Raw genomic sequence first — 27,977 nt, forward strand, 5'->3', positions numbered from 1 at the left:
TTTCTTTTCATAAATCCTTTAAGGTGCAGAGGAGTTGTCACAGACATTGCCATGAAACCCAATCTGAAACAGTGGAAACAAATAATGCTGTTTGGAATATTTGCCTGGGGCCTCCTGTTCCTATTTATCTTCATATATTTCACAGATAGCAACATCACTGATGCAGTTCCTAGTTCCTTCTCTTATGCTGAAGCCAAAAGACTCTTGCCCATTCAAGGCAAGCAGAGGGTTATCATGGGAGCAATACATGACACAGCCTTCTCCGAAACAGTAAATGAGATGCTCCTCAACAAAGATGTCTTAGACTCATTGAAATCAGAGACTGGGAATATTAAAAAGTGGACTGGCTTAGATGATAGTTTTGAAAGTGAAGAATTTTTTCCTTCTCAGTTAAGAAGAAAATCCAAAAGCAATTTTCATCAGAGGAACAGTGATTATTTATTTGCTGCTGGTCAACCTCAGTCACCAAGTAATGTTCAGCAAGAGGTGAAATTAAACTCTGCACGGGGGGAGGATCAGAAGAGGAATGTTTTGCAGAATAATTGGTTCCCTCAAAAGAAGATAAAGAAAACACACATAAATCACAGAAGAAGAGAATTATTTGAAGAGTCCCATGAATGGAATGAAATCTATTCTACAATGTCAAAATCGTTCCTGTTCAGGCTTTGGAGGGGGGATGTCTCCTCCAAGATGCTGAACCCTCGCCTTCAGAAAGCAATGAAAGATTACTTGAGTGCCAATAAGCACGGGGTTCAGTTCAGAGGGAAGCAAAACTCCCAACTGACTTCAGAACAGCTCTTCTGTAAGCTCAAGGCACGTGTAAACATCAGAACCATTGATGGCGAGGAAGCTCCCTTTTCACTTCTTGGTTGGAAAAAACACGTCCCTCAAACTTCACTGAGTAAACTATATCCTCATGGATTTGGAAGCTGTGCTGTCGTTATGTCTGCTGGTGCCATACTGAACTCTTCTCTGGGGCATGAAATAGGTGGGTAAGGATGTTTAGCTTATTTGAGATCAGTTATGTAGCTGGAATCCAAACAGTCATAAACGGGCTATTTCTGTAGACTTTGGCCTTTAAAGATAAGTTAAGAGGTCCACCAGGTTAGACCAAAGGTCTAAGACAGAATCCTATTTCCTGTGGGGGCAACCATATCCGTTTTCTGGAGCCAAGCAGAACAGCATTTTACAACAGTATTCCCTTATTGTTATTCCCTAACAATGACACTATAGCAAGGCATACTGCCTCTGAACTGGGAGGTAATATGTAATGACCATAGATGAATTTATTGTCCATGAATCCATCCAATTCAGTTTAAAGCAGTTAGTTAGAGAGCATCGTCACATCTTGTAGCAGCTGAATTCTGCAGGTTCATTGTCTTGTGGTTTTAGGCATTTATGAATCTCCTTCCTATAACTTCATTGCAAGACAATGAATTTATAAGTATTCTGAGAAAGGTGCTTGTTTTTCTCCCAACACTTAGTTTTCCCTTTTTATATGAACTTTCCCATCACCACCCCCCAAAAAAGTGCTTTTGTGAGTCAGACTTTTTGGAACAGTATCTAGAGCCTAGGAAGAATATACAGTGGGATGTGCAAATTGGCAGGATTATTGTGAGTACATGGTTATGGCCTAAGGCTTTTTGTATCTCAGCCAATTAAAATGGAGTGCATTTGACATGACTGACCTCTCAGTACAGCATAATAAATGTCAGGTTTTCTTTTTAATAGCTGTTACTACAATATAAACAATGATACAATTTTAGTGCTTGTCTGCATGGCTATCAGCCTGTCTATTGGTCAAGCTCAAATGTGTTTATGTGATCAAAAGTGGTGTCAGAGCCTGTTGAAAATGGGAAAAAGACACCAGTTAAAGGATATTGACTTCATTTTATCTGTAGACGAAAGGCTGTAAACACTCCAATTCTACTGAATATCAGAATAAAGAAAAAGAGAAATTGGTACATTTTGTTTTTAATTTGAATGTACATAACTCACATGACCTGAATCAGTGTAGAAAAAAATGCACATTGTATTCTTCTGAATTTTAAAATATATAGTCCACAATTTTGAAAATCTGTATTAAAAAAATAATATATTAGGAGAAAGGGTTCACAAAATATGGGTATAAGGAAAATGCATATGGATGTAAATACAAGTTTAGGCATATTTTGTTAAGTGATTCAGAAATAGGATAAACATACTTGGGCTTTGAAAAATTAGAAATTGAGAGAAACCAACTTTTCAGATTTATCCATCTCAAGTGGAAATGTTATCAAGCAAGATTGAATACTCCATTTATAATCATATAAATGTATGATTATATAAAGGTATGAAACAAAGTTCTCATTTATTTTAGTTTTCTTTTTCCCTGTCAAATAATTGTTCAGTCTGAACAGAAATGCCATATTTAAAACTCAGTTAAGGTTGGAGAGATTTATACAAACTTGCTTAAAATTCCATTACACTATAAACAGGTGCAACATTCCAGTAAACTAGAATAGGGATCAGTGAGACTCAACTTTGGATACATCATACATTTAATCACAAAAGGCACTGCAATGTTAATTCAGATGAAATTCCATTACTGTATGGAAATAGAAAAGTTGAAACAATGAATTCACTATAGTAATAGATTTTATGTAAAGGCTAAATCAGAAGTGTGATCTTGTTTCCCACCAGATGTTGAACTGCAGCTGTCAGCATTCTTTACCATTGGTTGACTGAGGCTACCAGGTGTTGTAGAACAGCAACATCTGGAGACCCCAGGCAGTGGTGTCCCCAGGCAGTGATGTCCCTAGGCAAGTGAGACATTTGAAAGTATGAAAGGACATTAAGATTAAATATTTTTAACCCGATACATGAAATTACAATAATTATAATAAAAATATCAGTAAATGTATCACAATGTATTCAGTTAATTTTAATGCAGCATTCTATTCTATTATCATTATATGTCAGCACATGAATTTGAGTCATGAACAAAAGAGTCATTTATCTACATATAATATACTTAGATAGAAACTGGCAAAAATGCTAACCAATTATATGTGTGGTGAATTGGGAATAGCCCAATATTGATCATAGACTAATCAATCATTAACCAGTATTGATTAATCGTAGCCATCAATTCACACGGGGTTTTTAGTAGCTTTAACCTAATAAAGCAGTTCACCATTAATAGTGTGCAGGGTTTGGGATTTTTCCCCTCATGTGAAGTAGTTTGTTAGTTCACGACACTCAGGATATTTTTATGTAATAGGAAATTTAAACAGTAATATCATTTTTTTCTGCTTTTTCAAATAAATGTTTTCAGAATAAAAACAATTAAAAGAAAAAGAAAATAAAGGAAAATAAAGCCCACAGATGGAGGCACGCTCCCTTTCCTGCTCTTGTTAGATAATCTTGCCTCGGAGCCTGGAGGTAGCTTATAGATGACCAGATCAATAGCTACCAATTGATCTGTTGTTCATAAATGTGAGTTGTAATTAAGGCAATCCAAGCTGATGGCCATCATCATATTCCAATAAACAACAGTGCTGTTCCCAAACTCTTCTTAAGAACACTTGATAGTAATATAAAAAATGTGTAGTATTTTTTAATAGTTTTTAATCATGAAATCCCAATGGACATAAATATGAGCTGTTTGCTTTAGTGAAGTCAAATGTCCACCTTGTCGAATTCTGCAGCGCAGAAAAATCCAGCATGAGCTAACAGATTCTGGGACTTGATTCTCAAGTCAAGAGGCCCATTTCTTAAGAAGGCACACTATTCTTAGTTCCTCGAATAAGGAACCCAAGAGTCAGGTACCTAGATTAAAAACTATAACAGGCAGAATCACTTGCCTCTCCTTTCTCCTAAATCTCCTCTCCCCCGCAATTTTTCCAAACATAATTTAATAATCTCTGTACTGTATTGTAATAGTGAACAGTTGAAGTAGCAAAAACTGCCTCCCCTCCCCTACTTTTTGGTACCCCTCTCCAACTTTTAAAATGGCTATGGGTTTGGCTGGAGTTTTTACAGAATTGTATCTTATTATTTTTATAAAAAGTTAAGTGTTGAAAAATGTTAACCAGCTAACATCAGAAGTTGACAGATGAAAAAGTAATGACTTAATTCCCATGACTAATAAACTCATGTGGCCACAAAAACATGTTTTCTCTTGACATCTACAAGACAAAACTTACAAATTTCATTTGTAACCTCAATAAGACATTTTATCTTCCACTTCAGACATGAAAAGTACCCTTTATGAGTGCAAAACAAATTGCTAAAACATAAACCCTTTTCATTAGGGATAATGCAAACCCATGTCTGTACCCATTAAGAAGTATGCAAAATTTGAGGGCCTCTAAACAGGCAGTTTTCCATTCACCACTGGCCACAAGTTCCTCTACCCTGGGCTAAAAAAAGAGAGAGAAGAGTTATTTTATTGTTAAAACTCTCAAATACTAAGTTTTTCTATATATTTAATTTTTTTTAAAAGATAGTCTTATTTTCACATTGAACTATCCTACTTTATCTTCTTATTTGTTATTCCTTCCTCAAAAACTAAAATGGATTCACCGTTATACAGGTAGTCCTCACTTAACAACCATTCATTTAGTGATGGTTTGGACTTACAACAGTGCTGAAAAAATAAACTTACGACCTGTCCTCATACTTACAGTCGCAGCATCCCCACAGTCACGTGATTACAATTTGGGTGCATGGCAACTGGTTTGCATTTATGACCGTCACAATGTCCCATGGTCACACGATTACCATTTTTGACCTTCCCGTCCAGTTTCTGGCAAGGAAAATCAATGGGGAACTGCATGATTCACTTAATGATCATGTGGTTTGCTTAATGACCACTGCAAAAAGGTGGTAAAATCAGCTTGGATTTATTTAATGGCTGCTTTGCTTAGCAGCCAAAATTCCTGTCTCAATTGTGGTCACTAAGCGAGGACTATCTGTATTTCTGTGAGCATTGAAAGTGCTATCATTATCCAGCTACTTCAGTAGGCATCCCTGCTCAGCATAACAGCCATGTTGTCCTCGCCCTGAAAATCAAAACTGAGTCATTTCAAATGTTAAGAGAAGTCCGACTGGTTTGAAAACTTCTGAAATAGCTTAACAGTTTCCCCCTTTCTTACAGTGTGCTGCTGCTGCTAATAAAACAATTCAATTTATGGATTTTTTAAAAGGTTGCAGTTGCTCACTGTCTCATTTTTACTTTATGTCCCTACTCCTTGGAGATTCATTGAATATACATTAGTCAACATTTTCTGAGCCATGTTTAGTTTTAAGGATTTCGAGGGCACAATGACCTTTACTGTATAAACGTGTGTACCACTTTTGCCACTGGCCTTTGTCTTTTAAACAGAATTAAAATTTGGTCTCCAACATAACCATCCCGCAGGACCCAATCTTTCTTTCTATTTAGTGTGTTCACTACACTGTGATTAGTGCTTTATTGAAAATGTTTCTCCTGCCTCTGTACTGATACGCAGTTTTTCTCACCTTCAAAATATTCATTAAACATCCCTGTATATATGCAAGTACTGATACCAGCTTCCCTATGGAAGACTCCATCTTGAATAATACCTGCCAAAATATTTCTTCCAATTTTTCCAATTCTTCCAGAATTTTCTTCCTCTGCAAAAAAAAAAAAAAAAGCTTCTATTTTGTATCTCACTCTCAGATGAGTTAGAATTCATTTTGGTGATGATTATGAGCTTTGCTTATTGTTGTGAAGCAGCAGGAGGTCCTGAGAATCAATCTGTATCTCTCATCACTCTGTGGCTCCCTGGCCGTCCTTCTACTTGATCTGAGAAATCCCTGTGGGAGGAGTTTCCTCATAATGTCTTCCTCTGGGATCTATTTGAAACATGGGAATTCAGGAGAGATAATTTAGCATGAAAACACATCTCAAAAAGCAATTTCTTTCCCATTAATTTTAATGAGATCAGTAAAGAAAAAGAAGAAAATTCAAATAAAGTTTAACCACAGTAATGTCTGAGAGATGGGCACTCGGTGGATGATACCTAGTCTTAATCTAGAATAAACAAATATGACTGGAAGTGGGTATCTTGATCTTATTTCTGTTTTACTACTGTTGCTAAATCATTAAGCACCACTTATACACTTACACATTTGCCTGTAACTGCAAATGCATGTACTCACATGGAATACTGCCTTTAGGACTTGTGGATACAGGAAGTTCGGCTTCCAGTCAGATGCTTAGGAATGGCTTCCCTGTTGCATTTATCATGAGCTAAATATGTGTCTATGTGAAACCGTGATAATTTTGCAAACAATTTGTAGTCATGAAAATCACGCTACCATATCTAATCCCTGGCAACCCATCTTGTTCTGCTGTCTTCTTCTGTTTTGGCAGAGTCCTAACTTTCATTTATAGAAAGTGACATTCTCAGTATTCTCTCTCCCCCCCCACACACACACACACTTGTCTCTCTCTTTCTCTCTCTTAAAATTGTGTTTTAACATTCCAGACCAAATGTTTCACTCATTATTACCTGCTCTGGAGTGCTTCACTTATACCTCTAGGCTGATGATGACAGCAATAATAATAGTAGTACATATAATTTTATCTGGCATGTTTCAGATGTTCAAAGCACTTTTGTGATACATTCATCTCAGCAAATAATGAGACAAGCTGCAAAATATTTAAGGTTGATTCTTTTGAATGGCAATCCATACAGTATTCACTTCTTTCATATTTCTCTTTTCTTCATGAACTACCATCCTTTTCTTCCTTTGTTGGCTCAGTTTTGATTCTTTGCAATTTCTTACATTGAGGCTGCTGTTCTTTTCTTTTCTCCTTTAGTTACTGAGAAAGGAATGTACAGAAGGAAAAGACAAATGTTTTATTTCTTAGTGCATATATATTTTATCTTCCTGCCTACACATATGTTACTTCTGCTAATACTCACTTTATTTTTATTGCTTACTTCAGGCATCCTGCCTTATATCACATCAAATCTCATGGGGCCTGCTGTCATAGACAGGTTCAAAACTTACAGTTTCAATATGCAATTCTGTACCATATTTGTGTTGGTACTTAACGAAGAGAGGGCCCCTACTTTACTAATCCAATTCCTTTTCATTTTTTTGTGGAAGAGGAAAAGATGAAGGATAGATGATAAAACATGAGAGAAAGGGCATAGAAGTGGAAGATGCTGTCATCTGGACTTCCTATAAAAACCATGAATGAAAGAGTCACATAACAAAAAGCTTTTTTGAAAACTCCTTGTATCACACAACGGAACTGTCAGCCCTTTGAGGTAGTCCAGACAAGAAACCAATACCATCTGACGTTGCCTTGGCTGCGGCTCTTCTTCCTCCCATCTCAAGGATATTCCCACAGACCATTCTTGTTCCTGACAGCTACGTTAGATTGATTTTGTGCCATCAAGCTGGTGACAAACCTTGGTGACCACATAGATTTTTCTCAAGAACAATCTGACCCCAGCCTGGTCTTTCAGGTCTTATAATGGTCTTATAATGGAGCACCCACTGTCGCTATAATTGAGTCAGTTCACTTTGCTGCTGGATGTCCACTTTTCTTTCCTTCAACCTTTCCTGGTATTATAGACTTTTCAGATACTATTTAATCTGACCAATACACATAATGCAAAACCCCAGGCCTTATCCATGCAGTAGGGAAATGTATCATAGCAGAATCACAGTGTGTTGTAGGAATAACTTTTGAACCACGGCTGATGAGGAAATCAACATTGCCAGGGTAGTCTCACACTTTGTAATAATCTAAATGTTGGCATAGTAATCAAAGAGACAGCAAAAAAGTGTATTTGAAGATAAAAACCCAAGATCATAAAAATACACGAAGTGTATAAACTTTAGGAGGTTCATTACAGCTGAGTATCTCTTCAGAGCATAAATTTTAAAACAATAATGAAAAAAATAGAAGAGTAACTAGTTCTGCAACTAGATATTTTCATTTATCGTCTCTTTGTGAAGAAAACAATTATATATGACAATAGAACAATATTTACATGGACTGTTAATTCTTCTGTTCTAATTTCAAAAGCTTAATGAAATTTCTATTTACATGGACTGCTCACATTTCCATTCTAATTTTAAAAGCTTAAATATTCATCTCAGCTTAGATTGTTCTCTGTACTGAATCTTCAGTGAATTTGAATACTGTAGTAGAATATAATAAAAGTATTGGTGCTTAATAAGCTGTAGATCAAGCACAGCTTATTTGTGCTTTTTGAATATAGTGGTATCTACTTTTAAGTAAGCATCTATATGATTGCACATGTACAAAAACCCAACTAAATGTAACTTTTTTTAACTTTAGATTCTCATGATGCAGTTCTACGATTCAATTCTGCTCCAACAAAGGGTTATGAAAAAGATGTTGGAAATAAAACTACTATGCGCATCATTAATTCCCAGGTAAATCTGTCAAAGATCCATAAATGTATATTATTTTCTAGGAGATTTCAACTTTTTCGTTAGCACTATGAAACTTAATGAACACATTTCTAAATTTGTACATGTATCTATCTGTCCCATTCTCCATACATACACTTCACAGGATTTTTTTACCACTCTAAAACAGAGTTTTAAAATCATCTAAGTTACTAGATTCTGCTGTTTGTGTAACCCATATTTTATTTATTAATCAAAAATGGCTTGTTGCTCTTAGGTTGTTGATAAGCATCAACCAACATGTCTAACTATTAGCTTCACTGTAAGGTTCTGCTGTGATTGTAAATAATAAGCTTCTAGCTTCATAATAAGGGACGCGGTGGCGCTGCGGGTTAAACCGCTGAGCTGTCGATCGGAAGGTCGGCGGTTTGAAACCGCGCGGCGGGGTGAGCTCCCGTTGCTCGTCCCAGCTCCTGCACACCAAGCAGTTCGAAAACATGCAAATGTGAGTAGATTAATTGGTACCGCTTCGGCGGGAAGGTAACGGCGTTCCGTGAGTCATGCTGGCCACATGACCCGGAAGTGTCCTATGGACAACGCCAGCTCCAAGGCTTTGAAACGGAGATGAGCACCGCCCCCTAGAGTCGGACACGACTGGACTTTACGTCAAGGGAAACCTTTACCTTTACCTAGCTTCATAATATATAGGTAAGTTTTTAAATTGTATATCCTAGGGATCACATAAAAAGACAGTGGTGGAAAAGAAAACAGGAAAGCCTGATCCAGTGGCTTTTGTTGATTTCTCTGTCCCTACCATATTTATTGTTTAGTTCTTTATAAACTGTATCTTAAATAACTTCATTTTGTCTGCATTTTAAGTGTCCAGATTTGTACTTCCTAATCAGGTTAGAACAGATCTTTTGGATTGTACATTTTTCCAGATATGTAATTCTCACCTTAAAAAATGCATGCAAAAATATTTTGGAAGAAGATGTGTTTAAAATTACGTTAGATATTTATGCAGAAGTAAATAGAATTTTTGAAATTTAAAAATCCAACAGGATGTGGAAATTGGGTGGAATGGATATAGAAATTAGGAAATATGGTACTGGCATTGAATATTCAGACTGTTACACCTTAGGAGCCCACAAGATAAAATATAGGTGACCTAAACAAATGGAGATGTGGAGATTGGAATGAATCTAAGTGCCATAGTGATTAGAGATTCATGACCCAGCAGAATGAATACTCTTTTTAAAAAAAAATCTGCACTGCCCTCTTGTGGTAGGTACATTGTTCACTCCAAGACAAACTTATTTGTAAGCATTTTGAATTTTAGTTTTCTTATCGGTGACTTGCAGCTAATAACTCCCCCACTCCTCAGTCCATAATTATTTCTTAAATACGTGTTAGAAAATGTCGTGACCACAGCTTAGGATCACGTGACCACAACTTATGATTTTACTGCTGGCTTCTCCTTTGACTCTGCTTGTTGGAAGCCGGTTGTGAAGTGTGCAAATGGCGATCATGTGACTGCAGGATGCTGCAACGGTCATAAACACCCACTGGTTGTGAAGCACCCAAATGTCAATCACATGACCATGGGAAGCTGCAATGGCCATAAATGCAAGGATTGGTTGCAAAGCTGTTTTTTTTTTCGACCATCGTAACTTTGAATGGTCACTAAACAAGGCAGTCAGTAAGCGAGGACTACCTGTATGTTACACCCTGCTAATTTGCTTTATTTTGTGTGAAAAAAAGCAGAGATATAAATGCTTTTTCCATTCAATATGTTGCACAATACCTATATTTACCTAAAAACCATGGCCAATATCATAATACTGTATCTTTGGCTGTTGTGGCTTATTAGTAGCTAGTATTATTTTAACAGTGACAATTATTGATTGAAACCTACATAGAAAAATAAAAACACGGTCTTTGGCAGAGCCATTCCCACTATTACTCTCTCCCTTGAAAGTGATATGAGAACACTTACCTTTTTCTTTGTAATGGTATTCTATATATGGAATGTGCAAGGGTACTTCAAATTTCTTTCCAAAGGGTGGGGGGATTTAAACTTGGTGACAGAGGGTTTTTTTGTTTTCTTCAAAGCTAAACTGGCAGCTAATGGTAGGAACAAAGAAGGAAAATAAAGTTTGGAAGATTTTTAGTAGATATGTATGTCTTTGCATTTAACAGATTCTTACTAATCCTAACTATCATTTCGTCGATAACTCCTTATATAAAGATGTTATTTTAGTGGCTTGGGATCCTGCTCCCTATTCTGCAAATCTGGATATGGTAAGTCATCAGTTAATGTGTTAACATCATTGTGTAACTTCTTTATTCAAAAGAAATGAGATTCGAAGTCTTCTTTAGGGCTTTTGTCAACTGAGAACTCTGAATGTTAGGAGTTGTTAAATCATTTAAAGGTGTAGACTACAATTTTTAAAGTACTGAAAACCAGTGTTGTTCTCCATATCTCATTAAATGTATGTATTCCAGGAGTTAAAATGATTGATCCAAAGATCTACCAGTACATTGCCAGTTGAACTGTAGCCATCTTTAGATTTCTAGCTTTGAGCGGTTCTCTGTATTTCTAACTTTTTAATGTTCTCTGATTCATACATGCACACATACATGAACACCCTTTACTTATCCCACTATTCTCTTTCAAGGTAACCAAGGTTTAGAAAAGGAGTAATAGTAAGCAAAAAAAAAAAAGTGAAATAGCCAAAAAAAAAAGTCAGGCATGAGATAAGAAATGAAAATGAAACAAGACAATTCATTAGACCTCTCACTACTTATTTCATCATCCTTGTTTCCACCCTGCTTTGTACACTGCCTTGTGTTCTTTAAACTTCTTCCTTCTGTCTTTTTTAGAATATCAATTCAGCCACAACTTTCTTGAACTTTTCCTTCCTCTCAGTCCATTTATTTCTCCTTCATATATCTCTTTTGCAGTGCAGCCATTCACTCATTTTCTCTGTTTGACCAAACCCCCCTAACATACGACTGCTGTACTAGTCACTAACTCTTGTATTCAGCCTACATTCATTCAGCACCAATTCATTTTTTACTCTATTTCTTCTTGTTTTCCATTATACCATTCAGGTTTCATTCAAATTTTATGTTTCTCCTGATGTACCAGCTCACACTGCCAACTCATACTTGTCTACCACCATCACATTACTGAAAATATCTCCATCCATTTTCCCAGTTTCAGTAAACGCTCCATCAAATTCATCTACTTACTCTAGTTTTTTGCCATGCATATAGAAATTCATTCATTCATTCATTCATTCATTCATTCATTCATTCATTCATTCAATTTGTATGGCTGCCAATCTCAAATTAATGACTCTGGGTAGCTAACAATGTTAGAAATATAAAAACAGAAAAAACAAAAAACAACACACATAAAACAGCAACCAGGGTAAAAACAGATCCCTCAGTAACAAATAATATAGCCATTGCACAGGCTCAACCCGCTTCCTGACCACCAGTGACAGAATCAAGTCTTTAAGGCCTTACTGAAGGGCCAATCTGATCTCCAGGGTTAAGATGTTCCAAAGGGCAGGCACCATGGAAAAAAAAGGCTCTCTTCCTGGATCCTGCCAGATGACACTCCTTAGTAGTTGGAACCTGGAGCATCTCTCTTTTGCCAGATCTAATGGGACAGGTAGACATAATCAGAGAGGTAGTCCCTCAAATAATCCAGCCCCATGCCATGAAGGGTTTTATAGGTTACAATGAGCACTTTGAATTGCACCTGGAAGCAGACTGGCAACCAATACAGCTCACAGAACAGAGGTGTAACCAGTTCGGAGTGCACATAACTGCCTACAATGCTACCTACTGTACCAGCTATGCCTTCTGGATGCTCTTCAAGGGCAGCTCCATGTAGAGTGCATTGCATTAGTCCATTTGGAAGGTGACTAGAACATGAGTGACTATGAGCAGGGCCTCTCAGTCCAGGAAAGAGCACAACTGGCACACAACATGAAGCTGTGAAAGACCCTCCTGGCCAAGAGTGCCACCCATTCCTTGAACAGGAGTCGTGACTTCAGGAGGACTCCCCAGATTGCATGTGGTTCTGTTTGGGGAAGTGAGACACCATCTAGAACTAAAGATGGAAAATCCCCAGAACCAGGGGGCCCTAATACCCAAAGCCATTCAGTCTTGCTAGGGTTGAGCCGAAGTCTGTTGTTCCCATCCAGACCGCCACAGCAGCCAGACATCAAGACACAATCTCCATGGTAACTCTTGGATAGTCAGGGATGAAGATGTAAAGCTGGGTATCATCAGCATACGATGATACTTCACCCCATGCCATCAGATAACCTCATACATGAAGTGCAGCTTCATGTAGATGTTAAACATGAGAGGAGAGAGGCCACACAACGCAGGGGCCATGGGCTAGACTCTCCTTCCCTATCAACACCAAATGGAATTGGCCTTGGAGAAAGGAAAAGAACCAGCACAATAAAGTACCACCCACTCTCAATCCCTGGAGCTGGCCCCAAAGGACAGCAAGGTTGATGGTATCAAAAACTGCCAAGAGATCAAGAAGAGCAAGGATGGATGCACTTTGGTCAATCAAAGTTAGCAAATAATTATTTTTAGTACAATATAAAAGGTATAGAGCAGGCTACAGCTTGGTCATTGCTAATAGCAAGGACAGTGCTAATAAGATTTTGTACATTTTGCCCAATATATACAACCAAAGCCACTTTTACTGGCATGCTCATGCTATTTTATGCAATCTAGTGAGTTAATATAGAAGATCTAATCCAACACATTGCATATTGCGTGCACACAACCAAGTAGGAACTATACGAAGTATACTGGCGCACACAAAAAATACATCCTCTGACTCAAGTACCAATATATAGAAGGCATGAGGGGAAAACATTGTAAATCCTGTTTGTCCACAAAGCTATAGGGAGGAAGAGCTATAATATTTTAAATTATATCTGGGATTTTAAAATATAATCTGCCAGGCTTACTAAATAAATTTTCATCTCTTTACCATAGAGGGAGATACATATCATACATGACCAAACTGTGCAAGTTTTAGATACTGTTACAACCAGTTCAGTCATAAATCAAATCTGTTAAAAAAATGTGTAGTCCTCATAAGTACAGAGCAAATTTTGAAATGATGGAATACATATCTGGTTAAGCTAAACTAAGGAACAAACAATAAAGTCACATTTTAATCATTCTTATTTTTCTTGAATATTGTTTAGGGTTCCTGCAATATTAATTCTATCATTCTGGATTCCTGAAATCCTTTATCCTTTATTGCCCAAATATTCCAGATGTGTTTACAGGTAGTTCTTGGTTAACAACCTCTCATTCAGTGACCATTCGAAGTTGCAACAGCGCTGAACGAGTGGTACTTACAACTGGTCCTCGAAGTTCTGGCCATTGCAGCACCCCTGCAGTCACGTGATTGTGATTTGGGTGCTTGGCAAGTGGCTTGCACTTTTCAATGGTTGGAGCATCCTGCGGTCACGTGATTGTCATTTGTGACCTTCCCTGCTGGCTTCCCACAAGCAAAGTCAATGGGGAAGCTAGCAGGGAAGATCACAAGTCGCTCCTGTAAGTCACTCCTGCCGCTTTTTCTCCCAAAGAGCCCGCTATGGAGTATGAGATCCCAGGGATCTCATACTCCATAGTGCGCACCCGCCTGCAGCACTCTCCCACCCACACTCCATAGCGCATGCATGCATGCCCAGCTGCACAGCAACAGCCCCTCCCCCACCTGGCCTCACTTCACAGTGCCACAGCACACCCCCATCCAGCTGCACTCCATTGTACTCACCTACCTGCCGGCATTCTTGTGAGCCACCTGGGACTTGTGACTTTCTGCCAGCTTCCTCATTGACTTTGCTTGTTGGAAGCTGGCAGGAAGTTGCAAATCCTGATCACATGAGATCCTCGCTTAACAACCTGCAATCCTCACTTAACCACAACAGGGACTTCTGGGATTGCCATCACTAACCAATGTGGTCACGTGACATCACACTTTACGACTGCATCGCTTAGTGATGGAAATTCCAGTCCCAATTACTGTTGTTAAGCAAGGACTATCCATATAAAATGAAAATGCTGCAATTGGGATTAGTTATGAAAATTTAACGAACTATGCCATTTGCAGGAACTGTAAATATGCAAAGTAATTTGTCATATTTGACCCCTTTTTTGTCTTACCCATTTGTAAGGTTTCATTATAGAATCAAATACTGGAATCTTGCACCAATAGGGAATAAAACACTATATTTGTGCTGTAGTGTAACTACAGTCTCTATTTTTGTCAGCATTTTTCCTGAATATCTGTGTGTGTGTGTGTGTGGTAAGATAATTGTTTCTTGAGCCCTAGAGGTGGCTGAAATTTATGTCATATTAAGAGCTTCCTAACCTGTCCTCCAATCTATTACTGTAAAGAATTTACCTATTGTAATGGTTGCCCTAGCCCCAAATACTCAGACTCACAAGAGGCTGCTAAATGAAATCTGATTTATTTAGAGTACTAAAGGCAGATACAGAGAAAGCTGAGAATGAGCAAAAGCGCGCCAAATACAAACTTAAACCCTTGGTGCAAACGTATCCCGCCTCCCTCGTAACAGCCCCGCCCGACACAGGTGCTAGCAATCGTCAGAGTTGCTAGCCTGGGAAAGTAACCTTGAGCGCAGTAGATAATACAAATACATTCCAAAGCAAAGCCAAAAGATAACCGTTCCCATCCTCCCGAGAAAGATGAAACACGCATCCAATTAATGACATGCGAAACGTTACGATGCATCAAAGACATTGAAACGGCGAACATGACATACCGCCCTCCTAAAAATACACTTAGGGACCCGGTTTTGTGGGATAAGCAGAGTGGAAGCGGGCTACCAAAATAGGGGAAGCTACATCTGGTGCAGCGACCCACTCAGGATGAGGGAAATGTTTCCAACGAACTAAGTATTGCAAAGAATTGCGAAGGCGTCTAGAGTCCAGAATTTCTTTAACTTCGAAGTGTTGCTGACCATCAATCATGATGGGGGTGGGGGGTGGAGGTTGACGATGCCAGCGGTCAGAAGGAATAGTCGGTTTGAGTAAGCTGCAATGAAAAACAGGGTGTAAGCGTTTAAGGTTATGAGGCAAGTCAAGTTTAAAAGTCACAGGGTTAATCTGAGCGATAATCGGGAAAGGACCCACAAACTTAGGCGCAAGTTTCTTTGAAGGTTGGGATGACTTGATAAACTTTGTTGAAAGGTACACAGAGTCCCCCACTTGGAATGCCGGTTGGGGGGCCCGCTTCCGATCAGCATATAGTTTATAATCTGCTTGTGCATCTGCCAATGCCTTTTGAATCATTGGCCAGGAGTCAGCCAGTTGTGTTGTCCAATCATCTGGAGTGACTGCACCAGCCGGAGGTTGTGGTAGATCAGAGATAGGTACAAAGTCCTTCCCCAGGGCTACCCGAAAGGGGGTTTGGCCAGTGCTTTGATGCACTGCATTGTTGTAAGCCACTTCAGCAAATGGTAGGAGGTCTACCCAATTGTCCTGCTGGTAATTCACAAAAGCTCGAAGGTACTGTTCTAGAGTCGAGTTAAGCGCCTCAGTGGCCCCGTCCGTCTGAGGATGCCAAGCCGTGGATAGGGCTTGTTTCGTGCCTAACAGCTTGAGAAACGCCCGCCAGAATTGCGAGGTAAATTGTGTACCTCTGTCCGAAATCAAGCGGGAGGGACATCCGTGCAACCTGTACACGTGTACAAGAAATAGGCGAGCCAATTGACGGGCCGACGGAATGGACACGCAAGGGATGAAGTGCGCCTGTTTGGAGAAATAGTCTTTGACCACCCAAATGACCGTTTTGCGTTGGCTGGGCGGGAGCTCGACAATAAAGTCCATGGAGATTTCCTCCCAAGGGGAAGAAGGGGCTGCCACTGGTTGCAGCAGTCCTTGGGGCTTGCCCACCTTGCGCTTGGACATTGCACAAACAGTGCAGGAGGCAATGTAGTCTTTGACATCTTTACGTAATGTGGGCCACCAGAATTGCCTCCGAACGAGGTGCAAGGTTTTTACAAACCCGAAGTGACCTGCAAGTTTGTCATCGTGAGAACGTAGTAACACATCTTTTCTGAGGCTTTCAGGGACGTAGAGGCGGTCGGATTTCCAAGCAAAGCCTCTGTCAAAAGTAACATTGTCTTTATTTGCAAGCAACCAAGTATCCGTTTTTAGTTCTTTTAGAAACTTTTGTTGCAACTGGGAGGGAATTGACACAGGACTTGGCTGAAGAGCGCTTGTAGTGGGCGGCTGCTGCGCGCGCGTTTGGCTTCGCGTCACAGCCTGCATGCCCAATTGGGGCGCCGTCCATAGGGTGCTTACCACATCTGGCGCCGCCCCAGAGTCCTGAGGTTGCCTTGACAAGGCATCAGCCAAGAAGTTCTTTTTCCCTGGAATAAATTTAAACTGAAAATTGAATCGGTTGAAAAATTGAGCCCAACGAACTTGTTTGGGGCTCAGTTTTCGAGGGGTACTAAGAGCCTCCAAATTTTTATGGTCAGTCCATACTTCAAAGGGATGATTTGCGCCTTCTAACAGATGCCGCCAAGCTTCTAATGCAGCTTTTACTGCAAATGCCTCCTTCTCCCAAACATGCCAACGCCTTTCAGTCTCAGAGAATTTGCGGGATAAGTAGGCACAGGGCTTGAGGCATCCTGCCTCATCCTTCTGCATCAACAATGCCCCAATAGAATAATCGGAAGCATCTGCCTGTACAACAAACGGCTTGGAGGGATCAGGATGCTGTAAAATTGGCTCTTTGACAAAAGCTGCTTTCAGGCGCTCAAACGCCGTTTGACAAGCAGGCGTCCACCTCAACAGCGCTCCGGGATTCTTGACTCTCCTAGTATCGCCCACCCCTTTGGTTCGCAGCAGCTCAGTTAGGGGCAAGGCAATCTCAGCGAACCCCCTTATGAACAATCTGTAATAGTTGCTGAACCCCAAGAAACTTTGAAGTTGCCTGCGGGTGCGTGGACTCTCCCAGTCCATGATAGCCTGCACCTTGGCAGGGTCCATTTCTATGCCTTTATCTGAAATTCTATACCCCAAGTAGTCAATTTGGGTCTGATGAAAGGCACATTTCGACAGCTTAGCATACAATTCAGCCGACCTGAGTTTACACAATACCTGCTTTACCAGAGCTACATGCTCTTTCATGGTTTCAGTATAAATCAATACATCATCCAAATACACAAGTACACCTTTGAACAGATGTTCATGCAAAACCTCATTGATTAATTGCATAAATACCCCAGGGGCCCCAGCCAACCCAAACGGCAACACCTTATACTGGAAAGCTCCCAACGGGCAATTGAATGCGGTTTTCCACTCATCCCCCTCCTTGATCCGTACACGATAGTAGGCTTCTCTTAAATCAAGCTTAGAGAAGATCTTGCCCTTGGCCAGATGTGACAACATGTCCTTTATCAATGGCAAGGGATATTTGTTGGAAATTGAGACGGCATTTAATCCGCGGAAATCCGTACAAAGTCTCAATGTCCCGTCCTTTTTTGGGCGAAAAAGAACCGGCGCCCCCACGGGTGAATTTGCCGGCTCAATAAATCCGCGCGCCAGATTTTTGTCCACAAATTCCCTCAACAGAGTTAGTTCCTTCTGAGTCATGGAATAAATTTTTGGTTTAGGCAATTGGGTGTTGGGCAAAAGTTCTATGGCACAGTCCGTCTTTCGATGGGGGGGCAACTGATCGGCTTCCTTTTCGCCGAATACATCAGCAAACGTCCAGTACTCGGCCGGCAAGCCTTCCAGAGGAGAGGCCGGGTAAGGCGGAGTCGCAGCTGCCGCAACCCCCACCATCTCCTCTGGGGCACCCTTCCCCTCGGCCGCTTGATAAAACCCATCTCTAAACGTGATAGTTCGGTAGACCCAGTTTATGTGGGGGTTTTGCTGCACCAACCAGGGTACCCCCAACACCACCAATGGCCCCCCCACCGGAGCCACCACAAAAGACAGCCCTTCCTGGTGACTGCCCAGTTGCAAGGCTACACGCCCTGTAAAATGGGTGACCGGTTGGCCCCCTGCCACGGACCCATCCAGCTGAGTAAAAGCGATGGGTCGCTGTAAAGGGAACGTGGGGAGCTCCAAAGCCGCCACCACGTCGGGGTGCATAAGACAGCGGGAACACCCCGAATCAATCATGGCCCATACTTCCACAGTCTTGGATTGGGAGCCCAATTTCAATTTCACCATGAGTATGCGGTAAGTGCCACTCACCGATGGAGGCTCGCGCCCATCCTCTACCACCTGCCCAGCGGCGCCCTTTAGAGCAGGTGGCTGGCGTTTCCCGCCGGCTGCGGGATTTCGGTCTCCCCTTCAATTTCGTAGAACATCACATCGTCTCCCTCGGTCTCAGCCACCGCAGCTTTCTGTTTCCTCGGCAACGCAGGGGACTTTGCCGGCGGTTTTCCGGGCCGCTCCTCTACCTTTGCCTTCGGGCATGCTGCCACTCGATGCCCCTCCTTACCACATCTCAGACACAAGCCTTTTGCGTACCGCTTCTCCCGCTCCTCGTCCCAGGGTCGTTGTCCCGGTTTCCCCCCGGTGGTCGATGGGCGGCTGGGCTTCACCTCCCGCCCCGACTTGGCGGTCCTCCGCTGGGCAAAGATCTCCTGTGCATGTTCAGCCCTCCCCGCCAGCAGGATCCACTCATACAGCGTGTATGGGTCGTCCCTCCCCAGGGACCAGCGCAGCACCTCTGTATTCAAGCCATCCTTGAAGAGCTCGATAATGGTGGCTTGGGACCAGTCATCCACCTTCCCAGCTAGCGCTTTAAACTCCAAAGCATAATCGGCCACTGATCTGAACCCCTGCTTGAGTTCCTTCAGGGCTCGCTTTGCTCTCTCCTTTGCTAAGGGGTCCTCGAAGTGTTGCTTCAACGCCCAGAGGAACTCCTCGAGACTTTCCAGTTCGGGCGCCTCCGACTGGCACATCTGGACATACCAGTCTGCCGCCCTCCCCTTCAGTTTGGTGGCAATGGTGATGATCCTTGCCTTTTCCGATTGGAAAAACGCCCCCCATTCTTCCATATAGGCTTTCGCGTTCGTCAGGAAGAACGAGAGTTTGGTCGGGTCCCCATCAAACTTGACAGGGAAGTCTCGCATGCCGCCTCCCGCCGCGCTGCGCCCCACCACCGGTGCTGCCGCGGCTTGTGTTCCCCTGGCTTGGGGCGGCACGGGGCCCCGGGGCGATCGCCCTGGCGATGCTGCGATTTCCATCCGGACCGACTGGTCCCCTTCGCGCCTCCGCACCACCCGTCGCCGTTCCGGGGACAGCCCCTGGGAAGAGGGGGTTGAATGCCTTTGGCTTGATTCTTCCCGGACCTCTCGCAACGAGGTCACATCCAAGCTCAGCTGTTTCAATATAGCCTCCAACGAATCCATTTTGGACTCCAACACTCGGATCCGATCCGGAGTGGGTGAGCCCTCCGTTGGCTGCACCTGCACCACGTTGGGGGACAATGGGTATCTCTGCCTCCAGGAGGGACCCCCCGTTGCCGTGGCATCTCCTTGGGTCGTATCCCAGGTGAGCAGCTCGCCCGGAGAATTTACGGTGGTCTCTGGGGCCGTTTTCAGCCCCCCGGCTTCACTCTCCGACTCGGAGCTCGCCTCCTCTCGGATGGCTGACAGCTCCCCACCTTGGGACGGTCGGCCGGACTGCCTCACGGTCGAGTCCGGTTCCCCTTCCTCCATCATCATGATGTCGGGTTCAGTCATCGCGGGCTCTCTCCCTCACAGGGTTAGACGCTTGTCTTTCCTGGACAGGGGCCAGCGGAGTTAGGAACTTAGATTCTCAGCTTTATGTAATGGTTGCCCTAGCCCCAAATACTCAGACTCACAAGAGGCTGCTAAATGAAATCTGATTTATTTAGAGTACTAAAGGCAGATACAGAGAAAGCTGAGAATGAGCAAAAGCGCGCCAAATACAAACTTAAACCCTTGGTGCAAACGTATCCCGCCTCCCTCGTAACAGCCCCGCCCGACACAGGTGCTAGCAATCGTCAGAGTTGCTAGCCTGGGAAAGTAACCTTGAGCGCAGTAGATAATACAAATACATTCCAAAGCAAAGCCAAAAGATAACCGTTCCCATCCTCCCGAGAAAGATGAAACACGCATCCAATTAATGACATGCGAAACGTTACGATGCATCAAAGACATTGAAACGGCGAACATGACACCTATTGGTTTACCTTAGGCTGAAGGTTTTCCTAGATTCTGTAAGGAAGAGGCCTAAAAGGGCCCAAGTACCCAATCTGGTTCTTTAGAATTTAAGTGCAATTTTCAGACCATGGACTGAAATATTCTAGAGTTACCTGGAAAGCATTTCAAAATCTCTGCTCATTTTGCAGTCCTTCATATCAGAACAATCTAAAATAGTGATTGGTTTTTAAGTAAGAGTAGTATTCTGCTTCTGCTGTGCTATTCCACGTGCATTCATATTTACAGAGATGACAATGTGATACCTTAGATATGTTTTGGTGTATACTGAGCACTCCAAGAAAATACATTTTTATTTCCCCCACCAGTGGTATAAGAATCCAGACTACAACTTGTTTACTCCATACGTACAGCATCGCAGTAAGAATCCAAACCAACCATTCTACATTCTTCATCCAAAATTTATATGGCAGCTCTGGGATATTATTCAAGAGAATACTAAAGAGAAGATACAACCCAATCCTCCTTCTTCAGGTTTCATTGGTAGGTATGTCTGGTGGTAGATTCACTCATGAGTGTGTCTCTGTAATAATTACTTGTATAAGTTGAAATCTTGTATATCAGCAAGGTAAAAATAAAAATATTTCAGAGACTGATGGATACATGCTTTTCAATAGTAGGTACCATATCAACTGCTCATATTTCCTAATTTTTTCAGGACATCCTGGGATTTCTGAAAAAAAAAACATTTATTATTGAAGTGTGCTCCAAAAATTATATCTATGGTAGCCAAGCTGTACTTGATTTCTTATGAAGGCAAGATATAAAACTAATGAATAATGACTAAAGTCATAAATCATCTTCAGTTGAACTCTAGATATGAAAGCATTTCAAGATATGTCTGCACTGGCATTTAGATATTAATGGGATATCTTAGTTTGATCTGCTTTGAGTCAGTTGAGTCTTTTAGCATATCAGTTTGAGGTTGGAAACTCCTTCTGAGTTCAGTATTTTGGGAGATTTTCCTTGTTTTTCCATGTTAGTTCCCATCATCAGTGTTTTTATAGATTTCATTTAAATACTTCTTTTTTCTAAGAGCCTTCTAGGGTTCCCTTCTGAGATCCTTTGTCTTTCTTGGCACTGACTTTTCTCTCCTGGGCACTTTCCACTGTATGTTCTGACATCCAGTTTACTTTTTTATGTTTCTTAGCCTTTGACAGTCCCTTTTTACATTCATCCTTAACAACTTCTTTAATTTCATTCAACAGTTCCTTTGGTTCTCTGTCAGTGAGGTTCAGAACTTCAAAGTGATTCCTGATGTTCTTAAAAATGTGGATATATGCTCAAGATTATATCATGGAAACTGTATACTTTGTTGTTATGCTTTAGCTTGACTAGGAACCTGGACGTAAGCAGTTCATGATTCCACAGTCAGCCCCTGGCACATCTTTGCTGTTGGAACTGAGCTCTTACACCTCCTTGTACTAATAATACAGTCAAATTGATTTCTGTGTACTCCATCAGCTCTTTCTCAATAGCCATCTGGCCTGATGGGCCCATCATCCAACACTGTATTGTCAGTCACTTTATCTTGTCGATCCATGTGGGTTTCTTGGTAAACACAAGCGTGGTTTATCATTCCTTTCCTCCTTTGCAGGATGAAATGATGCCCTTTGCTGTTGTTACTAAAATGATCATCTACCTCCAGCATTTTCCTATATTGCTCTGCCTGCTTTAGCTGGGCAGCTGAGATGATTTTCATGCCTAGAGTGACTCTGCTGAGAATATATACGCTTGGCATGAACTCCTGGCACTCTTCACTCATCAATCCCAGGCATGACGAGGCAGCACAGCAAGACTTGCAGGGAGGAGATGATCTTGCAAAATAACATTTCATTATTTTCTGTTCAATTCATCATCTTATATTCTTGCCTAGTCCTTTATTTATCAAGTTTCCCCATCCCTACTTTTCTTTCCAACCTTTCACAACGTGTACTGTATGTTACACTCCAATATCTTATTTTGTTCAAAGATATTTTAATTGTATTAGTTTTTACTTATTCCTCTTCATTCATGTATTTATCCCTCCTACAAATCATTCACTCATGAATTTCAGTTTCTTTTACTGTGTGTCAGCCCTAGATGGGTATCTTTCCCATGCAAAGGCACCCAGCAGATGTAGAGGTAGGAAACAAGAGCTGGTGGCAGGCAGGAAAAAAAAATCTGAGCATTCCATCATACAGAGCTGCCAAGAAAATGAAGATCCCAAGCAACCCTGACAGATTTGTAAACTGTGATAAATTAAAGTGGTATCAGTGATAATTTCGTGTTCAGCTTCCTAGCTTAAAAAGAACATTTTTCATAAAATTATCTAGCAATTTTTATTTACACCCAGATTTGTGTGAGTACAGTATATATTGCGAACAATTGTATCTTGTTTTGTATAACTCTTGAGTTTTCATTTATTTGAGCCATAATGGTTAACTGATAAAATACTGCATTGCTGAGTACTGTGATCACAGAACTAAAGATTAAAGGAGCTTAAAAAAAAAGTTACTGATGAGTGTGAAGTCTGCATTGGGTATAGCATAAATTGCTTTTTTTTCTTTACTTCCTGCAGTAACAGCATTCATAGCTTATATTGGGAGGCACAAAAATACTTTATAATGTCATGAAGAAAACACATTCACAATGCGTTGATTTTTATTTATTTATTGAATTATTGAATTTATGCAAACGCCCATCTCACACATGTGACAATTTTTATTTTTAGAGTTAAATTATATGTTAGAAAAAGAAGATGCTCTGATATTCTAGGGACTGCATTAGATGTTTATAAAGAGTTACCTTTGTTAGGATAAATTATTCAGAGCTTTTGCACCCATTGTAAAATGGCCTGTTTGTTTGAATTTAAAAGGAAAACAATTTTATTTATTTATTTCTCAAATTTTTACTACCACCCGTCTCCCCGCAAAGAGGGACTCTGAGCGGTTATGGCCTTACCGTACGTAAATAGTAGAACACTGTCTTTTGCTAACTCTGCGTAACAGGAAGAACAGGAGCAATACAAATTCTTCCCGCAAAGGTTTAAATTATTTTAAGTAAATATTAAATTTTCAGCTGGTTAAACTACACTGAACAATAAGCATTAAAATGTTTGCAACTATGATATTGTATGCATTAACGTATTAGGAATTATACTGCTGCTTTATATTTTGCAAAAGAGAAAACTTGGACAACTCAGCTCCAAGAAAATTAACAGTTCTTATATTAGTTATGCTACGCTCCATACATGCCTTCAGAGAGAGAGAGAATCTGCCTGAAAATATTCTATTTATCTATCTATCTATCTAACTATCTATCTATCGTATTTTTACACCGCCCATCTTGAAAACAACTCTTGCTACACATACATGATTAAGGAATCATATAAGGCATAAATTGAAAGGATATCTTAGTCCAAACAGGATAATCTGTATGCTTAACAGATAGCTACATTTAAAAACCTCCAGTGATGGGGAGTCTACCATTTTTTGGCTAGACTACATGTTGAACTAGTAGATGAGTGAGATGGAAAATATTTCAGCAGTCACTTCAGTCCATATCAGCCATGCCATGAACAGCCCTCTTCTTCCTCTTCTCATCTGGAAGAGATACTTCGTGATGACTAAGAAGGTAAGGGGCCCCAGCCCACCGCTGTGGTAGCAGTGGGAAAGGAGCAGCCTTCAGACCCTCCTTATCACGCTTTGTGGTTCTGAATTGACCAGATCTGCAGCACACAAGACCTCCTTGTGAATTTTTTCCTCTCTTTTTTCGTAACGTACAGTAGCTAGGAGAGTCCTGGTTCTCTTTTAGCTATGCAAGGCTAATAAGTTAAGTAGCATTTAGCTAAGCAGGTACATGAACATACGCTCCTCCCATAACTCTGTCTTACAGCTCCAATGATACTGTATGCAGTAAAAAGCAGGAAATCACTTTGTAGCTCTACAGTAATTGCTTTGTCTTCAGCTGAGGAAGCAATTGAAATCCAGAAAGGGATGTCTTAAACCAGCTTTATTTCCAGCTAGTTTACACATGGGACTCAAGCAGCTTAAGGTTGCAGTGTGGAAAACCCCTTAAACAAAAGAATTGCCTTTCTGAAGCTTACAGAGTTTTTCAGACTATCATGTTGCTCCCTGAATTCCCCGCAAGGTTATCTTAACCAATCTGTAGCCTTGGCAACAAACTCTAACCCTGAAACATTGTCATCTTAAGGTAGATAGGCTGATTAAAGCAAGCCTCAGATAGCCCTCAGAAATCCTCTATCCAACTTTCTCATCTAAGCAGGACTTGTAAATCCTGCTTAGCCATCTTCCCTGGAAGATAAGGAGGAACCAAAGAAGCCTTAGAAGTCAATAAATACATTCATCTAGAGTTCACTCCAAGGAGCAAGAAGAATTGGCTCCTCTGAGCATGGAACCTTCAGTCCCAGGTTTTGTCTCAAAATTATTACCAAACCTGACTGAGTAGGAGAGCCAAAATTCTGAGAAGCACACTAGCGTAACATTCCAAAGACAATTTTCCAGAGAAGAATAGTCAACTCAGGAGTCACTGTTGCCTGCATTCTGAATGAATGATATGGGCTTTCTTGTGCAGTTGTTTGACCGCTGTGAGAACAGACTGCTGGACTAGGTGGGCCAGAGTTCCAATCAGACAGGGCACTTCTTATGTTTTTATGCCAGCTGCAGGAAAGTAGGTATGCTCACTATCTGAGCTGCTACAAAAAGAGCAGCTGGTAACAAGTTGCATTCATTTTCAGCAAATGTTGCTTTATTCTTAAAAGGCAATTCAGACAGTGTTATCCATGTACTGATGTCCAACTAGTTTATGGACAGAAGGGTTACGCTTTACAGATCTTTACAGATCTTTGTTATTATCATAGTTTAAGTTCAAAGCAGAATTATTTACATATTCAAGGAGATTTTGTAGGTATCTGAAGGAAATGCCTGTATATAGAGAGTACATGAAACAGGGAGCACTATATCCTTTTCAAAAATTCAACATTTCAAGTTTATCCTTAAAGTCAGATGAGAAAACAATGTTTTGTAGATAAAAAATTAATGCAGAGAATTGCTACATTTACTTTAACCAACCAAAGTATGCTTGCATTGTAGCACAGAAATATAATACCATATGCTAGTCTTCATCTTTGATACACAGTAATGTTATCTTCCTGTTTATGCTGTACTTCATGCTCCCAAATTTAGCATCATCCAGATATGTTGGTGATTCTAGTTTCTGACGGTTGCTGTTCTAACATAATGAAGGGCACCAGGTTGGAGCATGCTTTTGTCTTGGTAGCTGAACTGTATATAAAAATATTTTCCCCTCAAGTTTGAGAAAGCCAGGTACATTTAGCAACGTTTGACTTGATATTTGTATATGCAGCCATTAAAAGGGAGAAGGGAGTTGATACTACAGTCTGTGGTAAAACTTCAATTACACATGTGCTTTATTTTTAGGGATTTTCATCATGATGTCCATGTGCAGTGAAGTGCATGTGTACGAATACATTCCATCCATCCGACAAACTGATCTTTGCCACTATCATGAATTCTACCATGATGCAGCCTGTACCTTGGGGGCTTATCATCCATTGCTTTATGAGAAACTGCTGGTGCAGAGGATGAACAAAGGCATCAAGGAGGATTTGTATCAGAAGGGGAAAGTGATTTTGCCAGGATTTAGGTCGGTGAGATGTCGACGACGATTCCGACTCCCATAAGAATGATATCTTTCTCAAACAATGTGCAATAAGGTGCTATAGTCATACTGATAAATAGCAGAAATACTTGAAAAATGGATCCTAGACCAACCAAGTCTTGAGTCTACAGTGAGTAATTAAGTAGCAGGTATGAGGGAAATTCTTGTTTCTAAGGCCTCATTATTTCTTTGCAAGGTTTGTTAAGATGTAGCCTTTTGAGAACTGCAAAATACAGTGAAGACAAACTTGAGTATTTGTATGTGGCCTGCCAGAAAACATCAAACATTTCTACCACTTGTCAGATTAAGGCCTTTCAGATGAAGCATTTTATTAATTTCACGTGATCCAATAAAACAGTTCTTAGCACAAAATAAAAAGGAACATTAGAGAAAAGTTCATAGCCTAAGATTTCTGTCCTTTCCCTCTTATAAGAAATTAAAAAATAACTACTAGGTGTGTACTGAATACAATGAGCCATATTCTTTTCATTTAGGAACACTTTATTTCAATTCTTCTAGTGATAGAACTTGGCATCCTCAGCTTAAAAGTGTTTGGGGCTAGTCTGTTTTAAAATGCATTAAGACCGTTTGTATTTGATTAAATACATAGATAGATTTTATGTATAGCAAAGGCCGATGAGAGAGAAACTATCTATTGTCTCAGAAAACAGCATACTAAAATTTGTCCTGATGCATTATCCTGATTCTGGCACCAGAAGAAAAATATTTGCTGGCCTGCCATGCTGAGCCAGATACTCACAAAGCTCACTCTGGTCTTTGCTCCTGCATTTTGTCTGAAAACCCCAGTGGGCAGTCGCAAAACTGCGAAGTTTCATAATGCCACTGATGCATAGATCAAACTTTAATTGTTAAAAGTGGGGCATTTTTTAAATGACATCAATGAAATCATTACTTTTATTAATTAGAGGTGTCAATATAAATTCCTTTATAATTTTAGTCATCACAGTACCACAATGTTAGTACCCATGGAATAGATTGTCAACATTATGGATTTCCTCTTCAAATCAGATCTGGGGTATGTTGTTTGGAACATATTCTGACTTTAACTTGATTTTAGCTCCCAGAAGAATAATCATAGAGCATAATAGTTCCTTTCTCTCTTGTTGTATGAAAATAGCTGTGTACGAAAGCATACATCAAGCTGTCGGAGAGAATTTCTGTCTTTAACAGCTATCCAACCCAGTCTCTGTTCTTTGTCACTACTGTGTGGTAGGACTGGATTAAAGGGGGAAAATGAATCTTGTTCCTGGAATAAAGGAGGTAGAGGAATGTAGGGAAGCAGAACAGGTAATTTCTAATCCCTTTTTGTTTTATAATGGCTGTGCCATATTTTTTCTTGCTGGATTCCCAGGATCCAGGCACAGCATCATTTATCGGAAGTTGTTTTGACCATTTGAATTTGCAGTCTTCTGAACAGCTATGCCCAAGGTAGTAATAATGAATAACCAAGAAGAAGAGAAATTAAAAAATATGAGAAGCCTAGGAGTTGTTGGACAATAGCTGGAGGACATTTATAGGTTGTTTTTTTAGCCAGAACCACTAAAAAGCAGCGGAGGGGGGCAGGAAGAGAACTGT

General features: G+C 40.6%; 1 protein-coding gene across 1 annotated transcript; it reads left to right on the forward strand.

Annotated features, from left to right (window-relative positions):
* Positions 1-27,256, forward strand: ST6GAL2 (ST6 beta-galactoside alpha-2,6-sialyltransferase 2). The gene is made up of 5 exons (XM_063304354.1): positions 1-988; positions 8,333-8,430; positions 10,606-10,707; positions 21,008-21,182; positions 26,141-27,256. The coding sequence occupies exons 1-5, from the start codon at positions 52-54 to the stop codon at positions 26,401-26,403; spliced, it is 1,575 nt and encodes a 524-aa protein (XP_063160424.1). The 5' UTR covers positions 1-51; the 3' UTR covers positions 26,404-27,256.
* The last annotated feature ends 721 nt before the right edge of the window (positions 27,257-27,977 follow it).

Source organism: Candoia aspera, chromosome 5 (genome assembly GCF_035149785.1).
Source record: "Candoia aspera isolate rCanAsp1 chromosome 5, rCanAsp1.hap2, whole genome shotgun sequence".
NCBI lineage: Eukaryota > Metazoa > Chordata > Lepidosauria > Squamata > Boidae > Candoia > Candoia aspera.